At 38.7% G+C, this 24,451-nt stretch overlaps 1 protein-coding gene across 1 annotated transcript in view; it reads left to right on the plus strand.

Moving 5' to 3' along the window:
- Window positions 1-24,451, plus strand: part of PTPRD (protein tyrosine phosphatase receptor type D) — a 428,560-nt gene that overhangs the window by 259,479 nt on the left and 144,630 nt on the right. Inside the window, exons 10-16 of the mRNA XM_062208263.1 lie at window positions 166-471; window positions 1,329-1,522; window positions 4,902-4,928; window positions 9,884-10,001; window positions 17,595-18,182; window positions 18,621-18,721; window positions 19,514-19,773. Of these exons, the coding sequence (XP_062064247.1) occupies window positions 166-471; window positions 1,329-1,522; window positions 4,902-4,928; window positions 9,884-10,001; window positions 17,595-18,182; window positions 18,621-18,721; window positions 19,514-19,773 (1,594 nt within the window). The remainder of the gene's footprint in view (window positions 1-165; window positions 472-1,328; window positions 1,523-4,901; window positions 4,929-9,883; window positions 10,002-17,594; window positions 18,183-18,620; window positions 18,722-19,513; window positions 19,774-24,451) is intronic.

A 24,451-nucleotide genomic window follows, 5' to 3' on the forward strand; every position in this document is an offset into this window, starting at 1 on the left:
GGTACATAAATTTTGTCTTTAAAAATTTGTTTCAAAACCTTATTTTCATTTAGTTGTCCTTATTGTTCGTTTATTTATTTTGCCTTTTCTTTTGTTTTATCATTTTTTTTCCAACCACTCCTGTCCTTTCACTCAAATCCTCCTTTAACTCACTACCAAAATAAGAGCCGTCAGCTCCTCCTCAAGACATTAGTTGCACCAGCCCAAGTTCCACTAGTATTTTGGTAAGTTGGCAACCTCCACCAGTGGAAAAACAGAATGGCATTATCACGGAATACTCCATCAAGTATACCGCAGTGGATGGGGAAGACGACAAACCTCGCGAGATTTTGGGAATTCCTTCGGACACTACCAAATACCTTTTGGAACAGCTGGAAAAATGGACTGAATACCGGATCACTGTGACGGCCCACACAGATGTCGGCCCTGGTCCCGAGAGCTTGTCCGTGTTGATTCGAACCGATGAAGATGGTATGTTGCCTCCGCTACGTCAGTTTGCATCCTTCTGACACAATCTTGGTCTGCTGTCCTTTGATAGGCTAAGAGTAACCAATTTTTCTCTGCTCATCTTTTTACCCAGCATTGCTATCACTTCAGTATTTTTTGCCAAAGACCTGTCTTTGTTACAGCCCAGGCATTTTTTTTCACATCTCAATGCGATATTTTGCTTCATTTAAAAGAACAGTTTGCAATCCAGCCCTTGTTTGTACCTCCATCTAAAGTCTTCTGTGTTTTTCTTGGCTTTTTGTAATCACTTCTTATATATTTTTGAAGTTAACTTTTCAAAACTGCCTTCTTATCTTCTTGTTGCCTTTTTGTCTTGCATATTTCAGAGACACTGATGCTCAGCGTTCAATTTTTGGCATCTGTTGTATGGAATACCTTTGATATGAGGAAAAAAGAGAAGATAATCCATATAATCAAGGATCTTTTTATTCTGCTATTTAAAAAGAAACCTTTAAAAAACACATAACAATCAACAATCAGTTTTTGTTATTATTTCAATGCTTTACTTCTTTGTGCTTTAATGCTTTGAACCTCAAAGCATCTTCCTTGGCTTTTGTACATTTTTTACATGTTTTTCTATTTCTCTGATACTCTTTTTTTCTTCCATTTTTTTTTTTTGCATCGATCATGTTTTTTGATCTTTTCTTGAATGTAGAGCAGATTGGTTCAGCATTTTCATTGGTTGAAAATGTTTGTATTCTTCAAAGGAAGCATAGTGGGTCTACCCATTTTTTCAAAAAAAAAAAAATAAGTAAAGAAAATTCTCTGACTGGGTGGGACAAGTGCCTATAATTTTCTTTTATCCAATGATGTTGTTCCAGTTCCTAGTGGTCCTCCTCGCAAAGTCGAGGTAGAGGCTGTCAACTCAACATCTGTTAAAGTCTCTTGGCGCTCACCTGTGCCCAACAAGCAGCATGGCCAGATCAGAGGATACCAGGTGCACTATGTGAGGATGGAAAATGGAGAGCCCAAGGGCCAGCCCATGCTGAAGGACGTCATGCTGGCTGATGCACAGGTAAGACCGGGAAATGATGTGCTGTTGTGTTTATATTGCTTATCTTAGTCTGTACCTTTAAATGAGCCTGATTCTTAGTTTTCGGATATTTTTAAAAAGTTTATACACAATTCTCATTTTTAAAAACACATTGATGTGTATTTACCTTTTTAGTCAGAGTTGATATAAGCTAAGGAAATGAATTGTAACATAACAAAGCCTGGTTAAAAACATGTAACTCTTTTTTTAAGATAACAGATATGCAGCTCCCTACAATTATATTGAGTTTTCCTTTCTCACTTCAAAAGATTGATTGACCTAATCAACTAGTCAATCATTGGCTTATGAACTCTGTTTGCCAAAAGTATCGGAAACTGAGTTGATTTAATTTCTTTTTTCTTTCTTTCTTTTTTGTTTTTTTTTTGTTTTTTTGTTTTTTTGTTTTTTTTTTGACAGGCATAGTGGACACTGAGAGAGAGAGAGAGACAGAGAGAAAGGTCTTCCTTTGCCATTGGTTCACCCTCCAATGGCCGCCGCAGCTGGCGTGCTGCCGGCGCACCGCGCTGATCCGATAGCAAGAGCCAGGTGCTTCTCCTGGTCTCCCATGGGGTGCAGGGCCCAAGGACTTGGGCCATCCTCCACTGCACTCCCTGGCCACAGCAGAGAGCTGGCCTGGAAGAGGGGCAACCGGGACAGAATCCGGTGCCCCGACCGGGACTAGAACCCGGTGTGCCGGCGCCACTAGGCGGAGGATTAGCCTATTGAGCCGCGGCACCGGCTTAATTTCTAAATATATAACTTTTTCCATTGAAGTCTAGACATTTTAATTCAGGGAGGAGTGTTCAGCTGTATTTTGTTCAGTATTTCTTCATCAGATTTTTCATATTACAGGTTGTCAAAAAGTTCATGCGTGTGTGTATCATAAAAAGCTATACATGGATTTAAAAATTTTATGCCCTCAAATAAACTTGATTCCATTTTTTTATGAAATTTTTGATGCTTTGCTTTTGGTGAAAGTGTTTTATGGCCCAAGAAATTAAGATAATGATCATTATGATAACACTTTGAGGGGCCGGTGCTGTGGCATAGTGGGTGAAGCCGCCGCCTGCAGTTCTGGCATCCTACATGGGCGCCGGTTCAAGTCCTGGCTGCTCCTCTTCTGATGCAGCTCTCTGCTATGGCCTGGGAAATTAGTAGAAGATGGCTCAAGTCCTTGGGCTCCTGCACCCGTGTGGGAGACCTGGAAGAAGCTCCTGGCTCCTGGCTTTGGAACGGCATAGCTCCAGCCATAGCAGCCATTTGGAGAGTGAACCAGCAGATGGAAGACCCCCTCTCTCTGCCTCTCCTTCTCTCTCTATGTTACTCTGACTTTCAAATAAATAAATAAATAAATATTTAATTAAAAACTTTGAGTTTTTCAGAGAATCATCTGGATCTCCTATGTTGTTACAGTTTCTTTTTTTAAAAAAGAGTACTTGAGTATGTTAGTAAAAATGAGTACTTGAGTATGTTAGAAATTCTATTGGTTTTTTTAAGTTTATTTTTATTTACTTGCAAAGCAGAGTTACAGAGAGGGGGGGACAGAGGGAGAGGGGGAGGGAGGGAGGGAGAGAGAGAGAGAGAAAGAGAGAGAAAGAGACAGAGAGATTCCATCTACTTGTTCACTACCCCAAATGGCCACCAATGGCCAAAACTGGATTAGGGTGAGTCCAGGAGCTTCTTCAGGTTCTCCCCTGTGGGTGCAGGAGCCTAAGCACCTGGACCATCCCCCACCACTTTTCTAGGTGCATCAGCAGGGAGCTGAATCAAACATGCAGCTGCTAGGACTCCAGCTGGTGCCCATATGGGATGCCCCCGTTACAGGTGGCGACTTAACCTACTAGCCACAGTGCCAGTACCAGTTCTACTGATCTTAAGTCAAAGATTCACAACCCTGATGTCACAACTTGGTTTTGTAATCAGTTTCTTAAAATAGAGCATTGAAAAATTGCCATTTTTATAAGCTAGAGGTGATTCAAAAATAATTCCATCTTTCTATTCCACCTTGAAATAAAAAGGAAAATTCCAGTCTATACCTGAAGTACTGGGAATTATACATAACTCATGTATGGTTTAGCTTACCTTTGCTGTATTGAATGATAATGGTTTATCATAGTGGTGGGATATTATCAATGTTGGAGTGCTTTGCTAATCCAGAAAATTGGTAGCTAGGTAGGGAAAAGTTTGGGGAAATTTGAAATTTACTTCAAATGAAAATGCCTTCTTTGTGTGGAACTGGACAAAATTATCAACCATGCTAAAAACTGCTCCACTAGGTTTATTTTCTTGCCTCCCTAAAATACGAAGGCATTCCACATCCCTGTGCTTTTAAGGGAAGCATTTACTCTCAGTGTTCCTGCTGAAGTCAACTCACAAAAGTGCTTATGTTTGCTGTAGTTTAGAAACATTCTTACTAAAGGCATATGGCTACATGGCTCCCTTACCTAACCCAAATCCAGTTGCATGGTTTGTATTTGAAGGCCACCTCTGAAATTGTAGAAGATTCACAGTATGGCCTTTTATATTTATTTTGTACTGCATAGAAAATAGGAATTTCTCATACAATAAAATTAATAAACTGTATCTGGTTTATTTTATTTATAATTCTGTAATTATAAAAAAGAAAGCAGTATGACAACCATGCCTTGAATCCTTCTCTAGTCCTTATCTATTTTTACTTTATAGAAGTAAATTTTATAGAAATAAATTTATAGAAGTATAATTTTATCTGAATTTTCACTGTGAAATATTCTGGTTAATGGTGTTACATAATACCAAATGCACTGAATGTGAACTCTACCTTTTGCTGTTGTAGTTATTGTTTTCCTCTATATACTTTGCCTTTTCTTTATTAATGGCTAATTTTGCTTTTTTTTTCTTGCCCTTCTCATTTATCCTCATGATTATTCATTGAAATTTCATTACATCTCATAGGTCTTTATTGAGGATATAAAATTTCAATATAATGAATGATATTAGTCTAAATAGTAGACTAGAATTAATTATGTAACTCAGAAAAGAAGTCAAAATGAATGTCATGAAGTAGGGTATGATTAGAAACATCTAGTGTTTTACAAGTCACTATTGATTACTTCCGTGAACCAAGCGTTTTCTTTAAAATTAGCTGTTTTTAGTGGTAACACTAATAGAGTATATTTAATTTGACCTCCCAATTGGGAGGGAGGGTGGCAGCATAACATATTTCTGTTCTTTGGAAATTTATTGTACATAATACATAAATTGTTTTTGTGGTTCAGTATTTTAATGTAAGGAAGAAAACATTGCCTTTATAGGCTACAAATTTCTCCTCATTTCTTTTTTATTTTGCCCCCCCTCCCCCAACCTCATTAACCTCATTCAGTGGGAATTTGATGATACTACTGAACATGTGAGTAATGTTTGATTGCCTTTTCAGAAAACAGACTATGTATGCTTGGTTTTTTTTCTGATTCCCTTTCATTTATCTGTAGTTTATCATAACAGTTTGCTTGGATGCATGAACTAACAAATTATCTTTACTATGTGGTGCACTTTTTATGTTTGTTTTTGTTATGTGAAATCAGCATGGTGCCACTGATAACATAAGAAATGTAATTGGGTCATGATACTTGTTTTGATGGCTGCTACTAATTTGGTCTCATGACACAGTCAGAGGAGGCATGCTGTAAGTGGAGGCATCACAGATTGGAGATATCAAATTATATAATGTAGACTGCTGCAAAATCCTACTCTAGCATTATGTGTTTAATATATAGTAAAACATATATCTGGCACTGATTATCTAAAACTGGACATCATGTGAAGTGCCCATACAAATATGGGTGAAATTGACTGGATCACTCCAAGAAGAAAAAGGTGTCTCACTGAAGGAGGTCTGTTTTTTTTTTTTTTTTTTTTTTATTTTTGACAGGCAGAGTGGACAGTGAGAGAGAGACAGAGAGAAAGGTCTTCCTTTTGCCGTTGGTTCACCCTCCAATGGCCGCCGCGGTAGCGCGCTGCGGCCGGCGCACCGCGCTGTTCCGATGGCAGGAGCCAGGTGCTTATCCTGGTCTCCCCTGGGGTGCAGAGCCCAAACACCTGGGCCATCCTCCACTGCACTCCCTGGCCACAGCAGAGAGCTGGCCTGGAAGAGGGGCAACCGGGACAGGATCGGTGCCCCGACCGGGACTAGAACCCGGTGTGCCGGCGCCGCAAGGCGGAGGATTAGCCTGTTGAGCCACGGCGCCGGCCCAGGAGGTCTGTTTTTAATATGTGTGAGTGAAGGGTTTATGTTACTTATTGAAAGCCTGTTATATATTAAGAAACTATAGGAGATACATGATATTAACACCTGTTTTCCAGCAGTTTACTCAGTCCAGATGGCAAAGAACAATGCAAAGTTCTGAAAAGTTCCATGAAATACAGAAAACAAATTGTTTAATATATAATGCATTAGTAAATGAATTACAGTGTCAGTAAGTGCTATGGAATTCATGAACAGTGGCTCAGGATAGCAGAAGAGGTCCTGAAGCTTTTTTAAGAATTTTGGAGTGACTAGAGAGTGAATAATTGAAAAAGAATTGTATGTATGTGCATGTATGTATTATATATATATATATATACACACACACACATATATATATATAACATGTACCTCATGTTTGTGTAACTGTATATATATATATATATATATATATATACACACAAGAGAGAGAACAAGGACACACAGAGACACAGAGAGAGCTTCCCTTTTGCTGATTCACTCTCCAAATGCCTACTATGGTCCTATGGCTAGTGCTGAAGTCAGAAGTCAAGCACTCACCTAAGTCTCTCATGTGAGTGGCAGGAACCTGACCCCTTGAACTCTCACCTGCTGCCTTGTAGGGTCTGCTTTGTCACAAAGCTGGAGTCAGGAGCCAAGTGCTGAACCCTAGCCCTCTGAGGTGGGACATGGCTGTCTTAACAGGCATCTTAACCACTAGGCCTGAAAGGAAAAAATATTTTAAAGATGAATTCAGTGATAGCAGTCAGTAACATTGAGTTAGTCAATTCAACATAAAGGAAAGTTTCACAGTAGTGAAGAAGTAATAAATACAGCTGCTAAGTAAATTACAATATAATGTTGAAAAAATATGAAGTGTCAATCTGATTAGTCTTGAACTCTTAATAAGGGAACAATATAGAAAAATATTAACAAGATAAATAATATAGAGTTTAGAAGGAAGGTGTTATTTGATTTGATTTGATTTGATTGCCAAAGCACAGGGCCCTTTTTGAGAACCTTCTTAAAATATACAGGGAGTCAATTCTCATGGAACTGACAGTGTAAGAGTGTTGACACACAGTAAGAAATACATTGCTTGTCATGATTCAGCACACACATGTGTTCAACTAAAATGAAAGTTTAATAAAACCACACTTGACATTTAAATATAGGATCAACTCCAGCATTGTATACAAGTCTATTCTGTTTGCTTTTGTTGTTGTTTTTTGTTTCAATACTGCTCATGACTGACTAAACTGATTTCATGACCTACTAAATGGGTCAGTGACTGCAGTGACTTAGTGGATAGATTCAGCAGTATAAAGATAGCTCATAGGGGCCGGCATGTAGTGTAGTGGGCAAAACTGCTGCCTGCAGAGCTGGCATCCCATATGTGTTCAGTGGGTGCCAGTTCGAGTTCCAGCTGCTCCACTTCTGATCCAGCTCTCTGCTATGGCCTGGCAAAGCAGTAGAAGATGGTCCAAGTCCTTGGGCCCCTGCACCCTTGTGGTAGACCTGGAGGAAGCTCCTGGTTCCTCACCTCAGATGGGCACAACTCCGGCCCTTGCAGCTATCTGGGGAGTGAACCCGCAGATGAGGTACCTCTCTCTCTCTCTCTCTGCTTCTGCCTCTCTGTAACTCTGCCTTTCAAATAAATAAATAACTCTTTAAAAAAAATACCTGATAGATAACAAGTAAAAATGAGCATTTTACTAAGTCATAAAACAAAAGTTCAACCAAAGTTGAGGCAGCACAGATAAAAACAAGACAGAGTGATCAATATTTTAAAGGGAGAATTGACAACAAGTTGCTAAAAACTTGAGGAAGAGCGAGAATTAAAGGGCTCATAATTACTGAAGGTGTGTTACCATTCATTTAAACACAGAAGAAAGGGGATTCTGCTTCTAGGAGTGATGTGAATTTTAGTAGGTTGAACTTAGGTAATGATGGATAGTGCTGGGAAAACAGATATTTAAACTGGGCCTGGATAAGAAGTCAGGATGGGAGATGAACTTGGGATATAGGCAGCAATAATCATTTAAGGTTTAACAATGGAGGTTTTCTAGGAGTAGAGAGACCCAGCGACTATGACAGAACCCAAGGCCTTGCAGCTTTTAACAAACAGGGTGGGAAGTGCATTGAAGGTGGGACCGCAGCAGTGAAGGAGAATGAGGAACTGTGACATCAGAAGTGTACTCCAGATCGTTTATGGAATGTGCAATTAAAAGATGTTGATTTTGGAGAAGAAGTTTTCAAAATACATGCATATGAGGGATCTTTTTAAAGTTCCTGGAAAATATGTATTTTGAAAAGACTGCATGAGTTTCAAAACATTTTGTACCAAAACAAACTTATCTTCTGACTCCGTATTTCTGTGACAACTGAGGCAGTGCTTCCACAGCTTTAGGAGAGAAAATGCAACCCAAGAATTGATACAATCATGGTGAATAGAGGTGAAGCCAGCTGAGATTATACAACTGCAAATAACTACCAATTTCAAATGGTAGAACTTTTGTTAGCCTGTACCAACCTGAGCAAGAAGAAGGATGCGTGCAGTAAACCACAGTTTTATGAAAGAGAAATTCATAGAAGGCTCAGAGTACATGCATTTCTTGCCACAACATTTGGTGATAGGACAAAACCTTCTTTTTTCTGTTAGTCTTAGCTGCTCTGTAAGAGGAGTCCAGTGCCATCTGAGAAGGACCTTGGAAACAATAATGCTGCCTTTACCCAACATAATTTTTGGAATACTTAGCCTTTATTTTGTAATTTAAAATATTGTTCTTGGGTGGTTTCCTTGGTTTTTATATCCTTTACAATGTTAGTGAAACCATTCCAAGCTCTGTAAAATAAAATGTCTCTTACTGTTAATCTAGCCAAACAGTTCCCAACATCATTTCAAGACTGTATCTAAAACTCCTGTATTTCTACAATGATAATATTCTTGCTCTTTTGAGAAAACACATTGTCAAAAGCTATCATATTTGGGATCAGTTTCAACAACTGAGTTCTCTGTTACCTCTTACAGCCTTAACTAAAAAAAGCCCTACTCTATTCTGTACAATCCAACCAATCCACTTAACACTCACAGTGACTTTAGATTTGGAAGACAGTGTCATAGCTGTGCCAAAAATCTGAAAGGATTTCTATATTTCTCTGTGTGTGAATGCGCACATGTATGCATGCACACACGTGTGTATGTGTGTATGTCTAGATTTAAACATATACCAGAGCAAGTTACTACCAGTAACTACATTGAGTACAATGTAAAGAATCATGTAACCTGCGTCTTTGACTATCATAGCTTAAGAAATACTTTGTGATTTTTCACATTCTCTCAGTAGTTAGAGTTATGTGAGAACAAATTAGTGATTTGGTAGCCTCAGTACACTTATAGTCTAGTTTTATGGCTGGCTGCCTAGATAGCCAGCAAGTTCTCTGTGAGGAATAATTCCATACAATTAACCAGTGAAAATTCCTGGAGTCCTAAGAAAAACCTGTTCTTCAGGATACCTAAGTCTAGCAGATCAACTATTGGGCAGAATACTAACATGGTGATAAAACAGACTGCATTGCTGTCAGTCCCTTCACCACTTGGTGGGCCATGCTACAGAGGGTACAGAGTACTGTTGGCATCAAATGCAAGTGGTTTGTGATGTGCTCACTGTGAGCCAGGCATAGCTCCAGCAGTTTACCTTGCATAATTCTCTATATCATCCAATAACCCTGTAGGGTCCTATTATAATTAAAATTTTACAGTGGAAATTGTGGCACAGGGAACTAAACTGGCTTGCCCTGGATTACCAAGCTGTGAGTAAGGACAGGTAGACTGAACATCAAGAATTAAGGAGGCATGGCTCCAGATTTTGTGTTTTTAACTACTGTCCTTAACAACTGCTTCTTAGGGTGCCTGAAGACCCCACTTTAGTGTCAGCTTGAAAACGGATCTCCACAGCATGGGCTGCAGGCATGAGACATCCAGTGCTTAGCATGGCTGCTGGGGACTTATAAGCATGCACGGAGAGAAGATGCATGACCTTGTTCCCCTGAGGGCACTGGTAATATGTTGTCGAACAATGTTATTCTGTGTGTCATTACAGGATATGATCATTTCTGGGCTACAACCTGAAACTTCCTACTCCCTCACAGTCACAGCCTACACCACCAAAGGAGATGGTGCACGCAGCAAGCCTAAACTGGTGTCCACCACGGGGGCAGGTAATCATGTCTGTGCTTTTATGTGCCTTGAATGGTTAACATTGACTTTCCAAAAAGTGTGGGTGGCTTTCATGATTATTTCATTGTGATAAAATAAGAAGAAATAAATAGACTTTGAGTTAACTTGTATTTTTTTAGTTCAGGGCCAAAACCAAAATCCATGTAATCCCTGTGTTCAAATTTTTCCATTGGTCATTCAGCAAATATTTTTGTGTATTAACTAGGTGTCACACACCTTCCCTAGTACTGAGAATGCAGCAGTGATCAAAGCAGAAACATACTTTGCCCTTATGAAATTCATTTCTGATGAAAGCTATATCATTAGCAACTAAACAAAGGGCTATATAATGAAACGTTAGAAAATGATAAGGAAGTCCCTAGGAGCTATGAAGGTATCATAAAGGGAGGACGTAAAAGGGGAGAATGGAATGATGTGCAGCAGCAAGCCCCGGGAAGTTGTGGAGAGAAAGCCTGTGAACAGGAAAGGTCACACATAGCTTAAGCCTCCCCCAACACCCAACCCTTTTCAGAGCTTCCATTTTGACCTAAGATCATGGCTCACCTGGTTTGGTGTTTCGGTCACTTCCTCCCCTGTATCCTCTGCTATGAGTATTGCAAAGAAGCAAATGGAAATGGGAAAGAGAATGAAGAAAGGCAGTAAGCCTGAACATTATGAAATTGCTGAGTTCTGAGGAACAAAGCTTCTGCCATCGCTCTTTAGTAAGACATGTTAGGAAAAACCAGCGTAAAGGAAGACCTGGTACAAAGCCAATCAATGAAGAGAAATGACAAAAGGACTCTCCTCCAAGCCCTGTATTTAGCAAGCTCCTGTAGAACACTGGAACGATGCTTTGATTTACTTTCCCCGAATCACCTCTCACACAACTTTTTAGGAACACACCTCCACGCGAAGGCATAAAGCAGAGAACAGCTGTGATGCTGAGCGCCCTCCTGGGTGCCATGCTCACTGCCAAATTTGTCTAAATGTCATAAGATTTGCCTCGCTCACATCCTGCCACCTGGAACTGCCTCAAGCAGCAGGAATACAGATGGCAAAACTCCTTTAAGGCAGAATCTTTGGAGGTTGTTTTCTTTAAAAAAAAAAAAATACCATTGTATCAAGCTAATTCAGTGCCCGAATAGGAGATACCTATTCAGTGAGGGGCCTGATGCCCTGGTGAGTATCTGGCTATGGAAGTAGCCACTGCTGGAGCGTAGCCAAGACTAAGCCTGTAAGATTGAATCCCAAACTGAAGAAAATAGATCTTCTTTGCTCACACACTTTTTCCTTAGCCTTTATTTACTGACTTCTCTTTGTTTGAAAGGCAGAGATACAAAGAGAAACAGACACCTTCCATATACTGATTCACCCCCCCCCCCCAAAAACCCACAAAAGCCAGGGCTGAGCCAGGATAAAGCCATGACAAAGTCTAACCCACTACTCCACAATATGTGCCCCTGTGTTTTTTTTTTTTTTTTTTTTTTAACTATGTGCAGGGGCCAGCATTATGGTAGTAGGCTGAGATGCGGACATCCAGTGTGAGCACTGGCTGGAGTTCTGCTCCACTTCAATTGCAGCTCTCTCCTAACGCTTGGGGAAAGCAGCAGAAGGTGGTCAAGAACTTGGGCTCCTGCCCAAGAGCGTGGGAGACCCAGAAGAAGCTCCTAGCTTGTGGTTTTAGCCTGCCACAACTCTGGCTATTGTGGCCATTTGGGGGAGTGAAAAAGCAGATAGAAAATCTTTCTCTCCCCCTTTCAAATCATAAATCTTCTAAAAAATATGTCCAGTTATAGATATTCTATTATCAACACAAATGAATTTTCTAAAAAGGAACCCTAGCAATGTTGAGAGCTTTGTTAGTTTTAGCAGTTCTTTCTTTACTTAGTTTCATTGTACTTGAAAGGCAGAGAGACAGAGAGACGTGTCTTCCACTGCTAGTTCACTACTCACAACAGCCTGGCCTGGGCTCCAGGAGCTTAGACATCAATCTGTCTTCCACATGGGTGGCAAGGACCCAAGGACTTGGGCCATGCACATTAGCAGGAAGCTGGAATTGAAAGAGAGCTGCAACTCCATTCAGTCTCTCATTTAGAAGGTAGAGGCCCAGTCACTTGAGCCATTGTATGGTCCTTCTCAGTATGCATTAAAGAAAGCTAGATTGGAAGTAGAGTAGCAGTGGCTGAAACCAGACACTATTGTATGAGATGCAGACATCCCAAGAGGCAACTTAAGCCACTGTACCACACATACCCCCTTTTCACACACCTTTATAATGATGTCTTAAATTTTTTTTTTACTTTATTTCTTTGAAAGGCAGAGTGACAGAGAGGGAGAGACAGAAAGAATGCAATCTTCCATCTGCTGGTTCACTCCCCAAGTGGCCACATCAGTTGGGGCTGGGCCCCGCTGAAGCCAGGAGCCAGGACTCCTATCCAGGTCTCCAATGTGGGTGGCAAGGGGTCTGTCTAATTGGACCATGTTCCACCATCTCCCCAGGCACATTATCATAAGCAGTATCAGAAGTAGAGCAGCCATGACTGAAGCCATGTTCAGGTATATGATGTGAGCTTTGCAGGCAGCAGCTTAGCGTTCTTTGCCATATGGGCCCCTACAATGATGTCTTGATAAGCCCAGAATAGCCTACATAAAACATCAAACTCCTATTGCCTATAAGAGGAAGGCTATGTAATCAGAAGAGAAAGTAGAACATTCATGACCAAGAGTTTCCAGATCCTAGAAAAAGGTGTAAGTTTTGTCTGTTTTCATGTCACTAAGTCCGGCTCATCACTGTTCAGTCATCATCATACAGGCTTTATACAAGGTTTTTTTTTTTTTTTTTAAGAATTGTGGGATTTACTTTCCAAAAGAATTCTTTGGAATTTTCATTCAGTTTCACATGTTTCTTAATCAGTAGAGTCTTGACTACTGAGATAGTAAATGGTTACATCTTAGAAGCCTGAAAATTTACTTTCTAGAACTCCACCCAGTGAACCTGGGATAAAAGTGGGAGAATCCAGTTAAAATTCCAGTAAGAGGAAAATTTTAGTTTTCCTCTGCTGCTAGTCTACCAAACACCATTCCTTAGTCATGGTGTATACCTATGCAATTAGTGAACATGTTAGTTTTCTTTTTTGTATACTATTACCAAAAAATTCTTAAGCATTTATATTAATGTAGAGAATTTCTGAGTTTTTCTCACAGATGTGAACTTCCAATAACCACAGTTATAAGGGTATTTGGTTATTGTTCCCATGGTGAATTCAGGAATTCTCATGAAATTTTATTTCAGCAGTAAAATTCCTAATTATGGAATATATTTTCTTATTCAGCATTACTCCTAGAACATGTAAACAATAATATTGAAATAAAGTATTTGTCATAATTTAAGATAATCTGTTTTATAGATATGTAATGTGAATGATGGTTTGGAGTAAAATGTTGGCTCTTATGTTTCAATGCTTCTTTGATGTTTGCACTTTATTTGTTAATACTTTAAATTTTGACCATTGGTGTACCTCCTAAGATCTTGAGGTTTAAGGCATCCAGAGAATTCATTGACTTGACATTTTCTGTATATTTTTGCATGACTTTCAGTACTACCTTGCTAGTTTAAGGCTGATCAAATGATGTCTGTGGCCTAGAGAATTTGGCAATAGTAGGTTTTAACCAGTTAATTATGATGGTTGCCGTTTTGGTACTAGGTTAAATTAAGGCTACATTTAGGGCCATTGGGAACGAGTGCCTTGGTCAGTCTCTCATGATTGCTACTGATTAGAAGTAGTAAAGGGCAGCTGCAAATATGGGCCATTTCTGAAGTCCTCTGGGATGTTCAAGAGGGAATAAGACAATAAGGAAATAAGAATTGAAAATGCAAAGGAGAGAAGAATGTATATCTCATGATATAAATTAGGGTTAGTTTATTTCCTCTGCAGTTGGACTCTCTTGTTTCTTCCAATATGCTAGCTAAAATGCAGCCAAAAATAACCTCCAAGTTCTTTGGAATAATTATTTAATACTCTTTCCTAAAGCCGCAGTGCTGGAATAAGTCGAAATGTTGACCATACTGCTGATACAACCTTCAAAAGTAGACCGTACAATAACCATACACACACACACACACACACACTCCATGTATAACATCATATGCTGCAACACTTCATTTTTCCGACTAGACTATTCATGTGTTAGAGGACAAGGACCCTTCTGTATCCATCTTTATTTTTCTAGTCAGTCCATGTGCCAGTGAACAAATACTGCACAAAATAAATAACTGGTAAATGTTTATACATAGAATTTCTGGAAACAAGAAATCAAAGGGGATCTATTATCAATATGTAGAGCTCTTTTTTTTTTAAGATTTTTTATTTGCTTATTTGAGAGGTAGAATTAGACAGAGACAGAGACAGAGGCAGGTCTTCCATCTGCTGGTTCATTCCCTATATGGCCTCAATGGCTGGAGCTGGACTGATCCAAAGCCAGGAGCTAGGAGCCTCCTTTAGGTCTCCCACGCTGGTGCAGGGGCCCTAGCAGTTGGGCCATCTTCCACTGCTTTCCCAGCAGCGAGCTGGAGTGGAAGAGGGGAGCCAGAACATGAACTGGCACCCATATGGGATGCTGGTGCCACAGGTGCAAGCTTAGTCTATTAGGCCACAAAGCAGGCCCCTGGAGAACTCTTTTTAATGGTATATGCAATGATGCAGAACTCTTCTTGTTCCTTTTCTCTTTTTTAATCCTAGATTTTGTCCCCTGGAGGAAATATCACCATCTACCCATAACATATTTAACGTAGTGCATCTATCATTTCCATCATTCACACATCTGTGGAGATTTTTAGGCATTCCTTCATGTGGCCAGCCTCCCTTGAGAGTTTAATATTAGATCTTTGCCTAGCTATCTGAGCATTCATGTCTTTATGGAATTCTTTACTTGTGCTTCTGGGTGCTTCCAGGTTGGTTGTCTACCAGTTTGTGAGCCTAGCTAATCTCTGCCCACAGAAGGGATGACTGTGGTGGGCAGTCTGAGACATTCTGGCACAGCAGTAAGTCAGTAGGTCAGTGCTGAAATTGTGGCTTCCAGAGTGTAACTTGATATCATGCTTTCAAGCCCTCAACGCCCACAAGCCTTAAATCCTCCAATGAGAAAGGGCAAGTCAGCATCAGAAACAAAGGACCTTATTCCAAAACAAGCTTTGACTCCCACAGAAGAATATATATACATTTTCATAAACTTGCTGGAATTTTTACCTCAGAATGTACCAGTCCATTGTATCTCTCCAAATTTGTACCATGACAATATTATAAAGTATAACACCAGATAGAAAAACATACTCAGAGCTAGCAATTATTATTAGAATGCAATCTGTATTTATGCCATTTTATACCAAAAAATATAAAAATATTTTTATTCTAACTTTCCATGCATCACAGAGAAACAAGACACTCAATGTACATACTGTTGCACAAATCCATTGAATGAGAATTTGGGGCAATTTTAATACCTATATTTAAAAAGATGTATTGTTCCTAGAGAACCTGAAATTTCATAGTTACATTTCCAGCCAGCAGTTTCAACTGAGTTACATTTACTTCCAGATATATTCTTTACTGAAAGCCCTGTCGCACCATGGGTTTTACCAGCAGAGATTCAAGTGTTTTAATCCTTGGCACCATCTTTGGCATTTTAATGGGCTCACCATGTAAATGCTATACACACATAAAGGAGCAATGAGGATGTCTGCCAATGTCTACCTTCAAGTGCTGTTTTAAAATTAAAATTATTGTAAATATCATAGTAAAAACAAATGAATAATTCAAGCAGTCTCCTAGTTATTTATTAATGGATTGTTTTCTGAGAGTCTGTTAGTAGGTTGCTAAGATTTTGATGCATTTTTTTCCCTGAGAAACAATCACACATGTATATTATTGCCATATGAACTTCAGGGACCTCTGTTTTTCATACATTGTAGATTAACTGAGTTATGTAAACTTACTATGAGTTTACTCAGCATGTGAAACAAAACTGTTACCAAATTAATTAAGGCTGTAACTATCTACATGAATGTGCTCTCAGGGAGAGCGCATCTCCATATGCATCCCAACTTTCTGAAATAGGAAATGAAGAAATTGATCAAATGGATCTGAGGTTAATATTTTATGTATTACCTCATTCTATTTCTGGGTATGTTTTCCTTTACCTATGTTCCCATGATGCTGTTTTTCATGGCCTGTCTCCCATTTCTGTAAGCTTCCTTTCCTTGCTATGACCTTTGGTTCTCTTTCTATTAATTTGGTTTGGTTTTGATTCTGATGATACTCTCCGTGCCTTTGAATCATTCCCATAGAAGACACTGACTCTGTGCTTTTATCATTGCCTTTCTCCAGATAACTTCTGTTCATTAAAAAAATACATCTGTAATCATTAATGGAATGAGAAAATTATAAGTTATCCATGTTCACGGGAAATTATCTCCTGACCACAAAAAGCTAGTTCTGATTATTAATAATTATGCTTAATATTAATGTAATATAAAACATTTTGCAGAGACTTTTACATATATTCCTTCATTTAATAGTTACAACAATGTGAGATGTCTTAATATAATACCCAATTTACAGGTGAAGAATGTAGATCCATGCTAACTCAAAGCAACATTATTTTGTAGTTTTAAAAATTTAATTTATAAGCAACTTAAGTGTTTGAGCAATGTACTGACCAGAGTTGGGACTGCCTGGCAGTTGTCTTACCTTACTAGTCACTTGACCTTGAAGGTTTATATACCCTCTGAGCTTCATTTGTTTATTATAGAAAATGGAAATATTAAAAGCTAATCAAAGCACATACTGAGGAATAAGGAATATAAGTCAAATGAGATACTACATACAGTACACTTAGTATCACATCTGATATACTGAACATAATAAACAAATGATCCTTATACTTATTATTCATATTGGCTGTAGCTAATTGGCTAATCTTTATTCTGATTAATTTCTCTGTGGCATCAACCTTTGAGTGTACAAGTTTAAAATAGGGAAATATTTTTCTTTAAATTGTTTCAATAATTCATATTTTCTGTTATAGAATTTTAGTGTCTGTGCATGCCTTAATAAAGTCAGAGAAGAAGTATATTTCCTTAAAAGTATATTGGTCGTTTTTATTGGTTTATTTATTTGTTTAAAAGTTTATTTGAAAGTCAAAATTACAGATGGAGGGAAGGAGGGAGAGAGAGAGAAATATTTTCCATCTGCTGGTTCACTTCCCATATGGCCACAATGGCCAGACTGATGCCAGGAACTTCATCACGGTCTTCCACTTGGGTACAAGGGCCCAAGGACTTGGGCCATCCTCCACTGCTTTTCCCAGGCCATTAGCAGGGAGCTGGATTTAGAAGTGGAACAGCCGAGAGGTGAACTGGTGCCCACATGGGATGCTGACAACACTGGTGGCAGAACTCCAGCCCCAGTTGTTTGTTTTGAGGGTGGACTTGTAAATAATGAAATGAGAACACCAGTGGAGTAGTGCTTCCCACTTGGAAATGACTGAAATGTGAATCTCTACTGGTTTGTCTTACCAGTCCCTCCTATGTGTTCCAGTTCCAGGGAAACCCCGGCTTGTGATTAACCACACACAGATGAATACTGCCCTCATTCAGTGGCACCCTCCCGTGGACACATTTGGACCCCTTCAAGGCTACCGTCTAAAATTTGGCCGCAAGGATATGGAGCTGCTCACTACTCTTGAGTTCTCTGAAAAAGAAGATCATTTTACAGCTACAGACATCCACAAAGGAGCATCTTATGTGTTCAGGCTCTCAGCCAGGAACAAAGTGGGCTTTGGGGAGGAGATGGTAAAGGAGATCTCTGTTCCAGAAGAAGTACCAACTGGATTTCCTCAAAACCTCCACTCAGAAGGCACCACTTCAACCTCTGTGCAGCTATCCTGGCAGCCACCTGTCCTGGCAGAGAGAAATGGCATCATCACCAAGTACACCCTTCTCTATAGGGACATCAACATCCCCCTTCTTCCAATGGAGCAGCTTATTGTTCCAGCTGACACCACTATGACACTCACTGGCTTAAAACCAGATACCACATATGATGTAAAAGTACGTGCTCACACGAGCAAAGGGCCCGGGCCATATAGTCCCAGTGTCCAGTTCAGGACACTGCCTGTGGATCAAGGTAGGATTTGTCTGCTTACGGCCTTCCTCCTTTAAAGGAATGTCGGTGTTTGGAATTGAGTATTTTGAAGCTATAAATAACTGATCGGCCCATTCACATTAATAGGTTCAGCAAAAACACAAAGGTAATGTATGTAAAACTTCATATGTTTTGGATGCCTTAGATTTGAGTTATAGAATGCCAAGCAAGTCTGGCTGACAGCACCCCAGTGTCCTCAGGTAAGGAGAGCACAGTGGAGTTGACTGAATGGGAGAGAAAAGAGAGATCTTTATGACAATGGGGTATTAAAATGAATGCTCTAAACAGGTAGGCAAATCACATTTCTCTTTTTGATCAAAGTAGGCAGCATCTAGTGTAAGCCCTGTGGTCCATCCTGGAAAAGAACAGGTCATGTATGTTTTTAGGAATAGTTTAAATACACTGTTTTTCCTTTTCCAGCAGTGTTTGCAAAAAATTTTCATGTCAAAGCAGTAATGAAGACTTCAGTGTTGCTGTCTTGGGAGATCCCAGAGAATTATAATTCCGCCATGCCTTTCAAAGTGAGTTGCTTTATAATTTGCAAGATATCCTGAGTAAAACTGGGGGCAAGCGGTACATCTTGGTAGGCTGTGGATTGTGCAGACTTCTTTGATTAAGCCATACGTACTTGATCTTCTCATTTGTGACTTTCATATAAGAGATTGTGCTTGGTGCTTGATAGCATGACCTTCCCACTTCAAGAGAACAGAAGCTCAAACACAGGCCTCACCTTTCTTACAGATTACCTACTGGTTGGAACTTAAACTTTTTTACATCTAAGTAAGTGCTTTTGTCTTTCCACCAGAAAATGGAATTTACATGGTAGTTTGAATTTGGTTATTTGTCTGAATTCTTGGCATTTCTAAACTCTACTTTGCCATTGAGACATATTGTGAGATATTAGCAAGAAGAACATCTTTATGAAATAAGGAGTGGGAAACCGATTTTGAAGGTAAAAATACATTTAGGAGTAGGAATTTAGATTTTCAGAAAGGAACTGATGTGGATAATACATTGAAAAGCCAGAACATTTCTGTAAAAATTCCATTAAGATCACATACAGCTGACAAGTCAAATATTGAAATGTATTGTACATTTCTTTGTTGATTATTTTTGTTAGAGACATTAAATCATTACACAGTTAAGGGCTGACAGGAAAACTGATGCAATGTCTGGAATCATGGACACTTTTGAGCTCAAGAATCACCCAAAATTAGAACTGACTTTATTTTTCCTTTAGCAAGTACATATTATTTTAGAAGATATATTTTGGCTCTCTGAATACCAAGCTTTGATTGGTTATATCTTCTTAGATTCTTTATGATGATGGGAAAATGGTAGAAGAAGTGGATGGCCGAGCCACACAGAAGTTGATTGTCAACCTGAAGCCCGAGAAGTCATATTCATTTGTGCTAACAAATCGTGGAAACAGTGCTGGCGGGCTGCAGCACCGGGTAACAGCAAAGACTGCACCAGATGTGCTACGTACCAAGCCTGCCTTCATTGGGAAGACCAATCTGGATGGCATGATTACCGTGCAACTGCCTGAAGTTCCTGCAAATGAGAATATAAAGTAAGTTAGTTGGTGACTTAGGGCTGAAGGGAAAGATGCAGGTAAACAAAGAGTTACATCTCAGTGTTTGTAGTGGCTATAATAACACATAAGCTGAATCTAGGCTTATAGTTCTGCTATCCAAGCTCTGTTGTACTCTGTTCTGATGTTCATTGTAAGACACAGTATTATTCATTTGACACTGGGTTTTTCTGTGTTCCAGGAACAGTATTACTTAGAGGAGATAGACAAATAGATCATGGTCCTTATTAGAAAGTATTCTATTGCATAGTACATGGAATAATTTACTCTTAACATTTGATACATCTATTATACCTATGCAGAAGTCTTACAAAGTGCTATAAAGTTGGAAGAAACCTTGGAAAATTAGATTAATAAAACAGTGTGTGATTCTAATGTTATATATGTGTAATGAAAAATAGGAAAAGTATCAACGTGTTAAGAGTTGAAAAGAACATTGGAATGAAATCACAAGCATTACAAAATACAAGTTTCCTGGTCTGGATAGAGCACAATGTAGAAGCCAATGGACCTGAAATGAAAAATGAACTCCAGTCAGTGAAGTAGTTTCTCCAAGTACACATAGTTGATTGATTGGATAATCAAAAGAAAAAAAGAGTATGTTTTCACCAAGACTTGTTACATTACAAGTTACAAGTACTGTGGTAGACCCTAGGGAGTATTTTGTAAAATATATGGTTTCCATTTAGTAGTACAGGGTAAGGGTCTTGGAGAAAGTGACATCTAAGTGGAGGCTTAAAAAATGACAAGAATTAGCTGGTCCACAGGAGTGGGGATGGGAAGACAACTATTCAGGCAGATGCTCATGGAAAGATGAAATTAAAGTTATCACATTTTACACCAAAGTGAACGTATCTTTTAACTCCATTTTCTAAGAATTCTTTGGAGTACTCTTGGAATATGTGTGTTGGTGCAGCAGCAAGAGAAAAGACTAACACTAGTCATTCATCCACCTCTTTCCTCTCCATTAAGACCATCAGCTTGCACTCAACAAATACATGGTCTGTGCACACTGTATCACCAGTGCTTTGTCTGGAAATAGAAAGGTGACTGAGATAAAGCCCTGCCTTCCAGTAAACAGATACAGGAAATAGATAATGTGACTATCACAATGGGGTGAGTAGTGCCAGGTACTGCAGAAATACAAAATTCGAGTTTTAACCCAAATTGGTTGTCAGGGGAGGCATTCAGAAAGAGCTGATATCTAATCTGAGTCTTGACGAATGCAGAAGAATAACGAAAGGTGAAAAAGTTCCAAACAATGAAGGGACAGAGAAAGGATCTAGACAATAACGTATACATATATACATTATATACATATGTAAGATGTAAGTTTTTAGGGACAGAGCTGTTCAAAGATGAAAATAGTATCATATACTCTACATATACATATATATCATATCATGTAGTATCGTATAGTCTACAGCATTTACTGTTAATTCATTTTTCAAAACTTACGTTTAGTTATATGCAAATGATCTTTAGAGACTTTTCAACTAATTGTGTTGGTAACATGTATAATCTTTCATTGGGAATTGGCGTTTTTTAATCCACTAGTGGCAAACTTGAGTCTCATTTTCCAGTTTCTGAATGAGTTGAGAATGTTGCAGAATGCATTCTATATTTTAGAGTTGTTCTTTAACTTCTTCAGTTTTTCTCTTTCATTGATGTATTTCCTTCTCTTATATTTCAAATGAGATTCAGGAAAAAGGGATGTAACTTTTTTTTTAACAAAGAGAAAACACCATTATGAAGCAGAAATTATGGAAAAATGGTTTCCTAGAAATGAATGATTCCTAGAAACATATTCTAGTCACTCTGGGGGGAAAATGAGCAAAAGGCTAAAGTAGGGAAGTGCTTGAATGGGAACAGTGTCACAACCGTAGGAAATGAAAGGCAAATCTGTTAGTGAAAGCCTTGGATAATGTTCGTTTACTGGACTTCTTAAAGGAGTAATAGGATAAAGTTACCCTTCCTGCCTTCTAGTGTGGCCTGATCAAATATTAACAAAAACTCTAAAGAATGATACACCATTCTCAGTAATAACAAACTAGCGATTAGAAAAGATGGTATTTTTTGTTCAGTATTCTATGGGGAAAATGAAGAGAGGAAACAACTCATCCCAAAACTGTGGGCAGATTATTAATTCTACAAAGATGAAAGCAATCTGAAAAAAAGTGCTTCCTGTTTTCCAGCAAAATGCAATTTTGGTGATTGAAGACCACTTTGTTTACTAACAGAAACCTTTTTTTTTTTTCTCTCATTTTCAGTTAAATTTATTGGCTAGCCCCTTACCACCTTAAAAAATGTTTCTTATAAATGTAATGGAGACATAGCTGTTTTGCCTGCATATTCTTCCATACTTGGTTTCCTTGTATTTTTGTGTGGGGAAGCAGAGGATCTCCCCAAAGGAAACGCTAAATTCCTCCGGACCCAGCCTTGAGGGTCCCACAGTTCTGGTACCAGGAGTTCTGTAATGCTTCAACCGTCTGTTTGAATAGATGTAAGGGGCAGAGTGCCAAATCAGAAACTCTAGCAAAGCCATCGTTCTTTGGAAGCAAGTAGTGATGACAGAGGGAACTTCTGTGACTTTAGAGAACAGACTTTTACTCTAGGTGGTTAAAAAAAGAAAAGAATCACACAGATTGTACTAAAGGAATAAGCTACCAGACGGCATCCGATGTAAATTAATTCCACAATAACCATTTTATGTTTATAAAAAATGGAAATGAAGAATCAGAGTCCTTTGAAATGGAAAACTTCTTTAGTCTCACTAATTTGACTTTTAGAGTCTGTGCTTTTTCTTCTTTTGGAAAAGAAGATTTCTGTGCAAGCTTGACTTGTTGCTTCATAAAATCTGTGTATGACTGGTAGACATTTCATGAGCATCACGTTTGTCAACTGATGCAGTAATACATGCAGTTTGTATAACGCTTTACAGTTTACAGAGATGTTAGCTGGATTCACTTAGGCCTTGCCGTAACCCTGTGATGTAGGTATTCTTCCCATTTATGGAAGAGTAACGTGAGGCCCAGACAGATACTCCAAGGCCTGGCCAAGCTCATAAAGTTGATGCTGATAATTATTATTACCACAGAGGGCTTATAAGGCCTTAGTCAAAGAATGTTATACACATTAACTGATGCCATCCTCACAAGAACAATGCCCCAATGCAGAATCTCAGAACCAGAGATGAATGATTTGGATCCAGGCATGTATTCAGAGCCCGCATTCTGAACTACACCCTGCCCCTATAACCTTTGATTATTGGACAAACCAGGATATTTTTTTTCTAGAACAATTACTAACCAATTAAGAACTGCCCACAAATGAAACATGAACAGAATTGCCCCAGACAAAACTCAGTACCCGATGTGATTAGGCACACTGTGTGGACAGACCACAGACATATGTGTCAAATGTTAGAAGGCAGGAAGAATTTAGAAGCCAGTTGAATGCAGACGCTTCCCACAAATCAGCATTGTCATTTTGCTCTTTTACAAATGAGGGAAAGGAGGCTTAAAACAATTAAGTAACTTGCCTGACAACACACATGTGAAATGATTCATCAGCCTTAATCTAAGCATAGAAACTGAAAAGAGTATACAATCTGGTGTGGTTTTCCTTGAGTAAATTAATTTGACTCAAACAGTATACACACAGATGACCATACAAATAAAATGAAAAAATTATGCAAGGAATGCCATTCAGCACTAAACTATGAGGCACGTTTTGACTTCCCAGTCAAATAATGAATTTGAGAGTACTACCAGCCTGCCGATAAAAAACATCCTGGCTGAATTGGAAGTGGGACTGCTACCAAGACCAGAGCTCACCTTCTCATATAATTATGGAGCTGGGCCCCTTGATGATAACATATTAAATGAAATTAGTAAAACTTTACTTAATATAATTAAAATTCTGAAGGTTAGGTTTAACTTACCTAATCAAATCTAATACACTGGGAAAACATGCTTACTTTATAAATAGCCATGGGCTTTCCAGATATACTGATTCTGAAGCTATTTATTTTTCTATTAGTATAATAGCTGATTTCTATGTTTAATAAGATGTTTTGGGCCTAAAGTCTGAGCTTGAGTCAGACAATCAAAGCAGAGTGTAGAGTTTAATTTTACTCATATATAAAGCTTACATATATTCAAGAGCAATTTAATTTTTGTTTTCATTTCAAGCAAGTTCTTTAAGTTCATACGATGCGGTTGATATGAATTTGTAGGGCACATTTTTAGCTCTCTATTTCACTCCTTTTATCTGAACCATCTTACCTTCAAACATGTCCCATGAGATTAAAGTGAGGGTCATCAGTAGCTGGCAAATGAAAGAACTTTTGCAGTAAGGAGTTTTCTTTTCTCTAAATTATTGGTGAATGGCATTGCTGGCTTGGAGAAAGGAGATAAGGCTTGATGAGACTGAAAGTTGGAAAATCTTTGGAGGTGAAGGGCCCCCAAATATAGCTGACTCCCTGATTTAGAGGAGACACAAGGCCCCTGACCTACCAGTCATATAACCTTCCACTGGAAAAATTATTAATAAAATGGCAAAATTAAGCAAATATTGAGGACATAGTACTTGTGTGATAGTAATATTTTCTATATATGTAAACATATCTGAAATGGTCTAAGAAAATTAAAGGCTA

Source organism: Lepus europaeus, chromosome 12, assembly GCF_033115175.1.
Source record: "Lepus europaeus isolate LE1 chromosome 12, mLepTim1.pri, whole genome shotgun sequence".
In the NCBI taxonomy this organism is placed as follows: domain Eukaryota; kingdom Metazoa; phylum Chordata; class Mammalia; order Lagomorpha; family Leporidae; genus Lepus; species Lepus europaeus.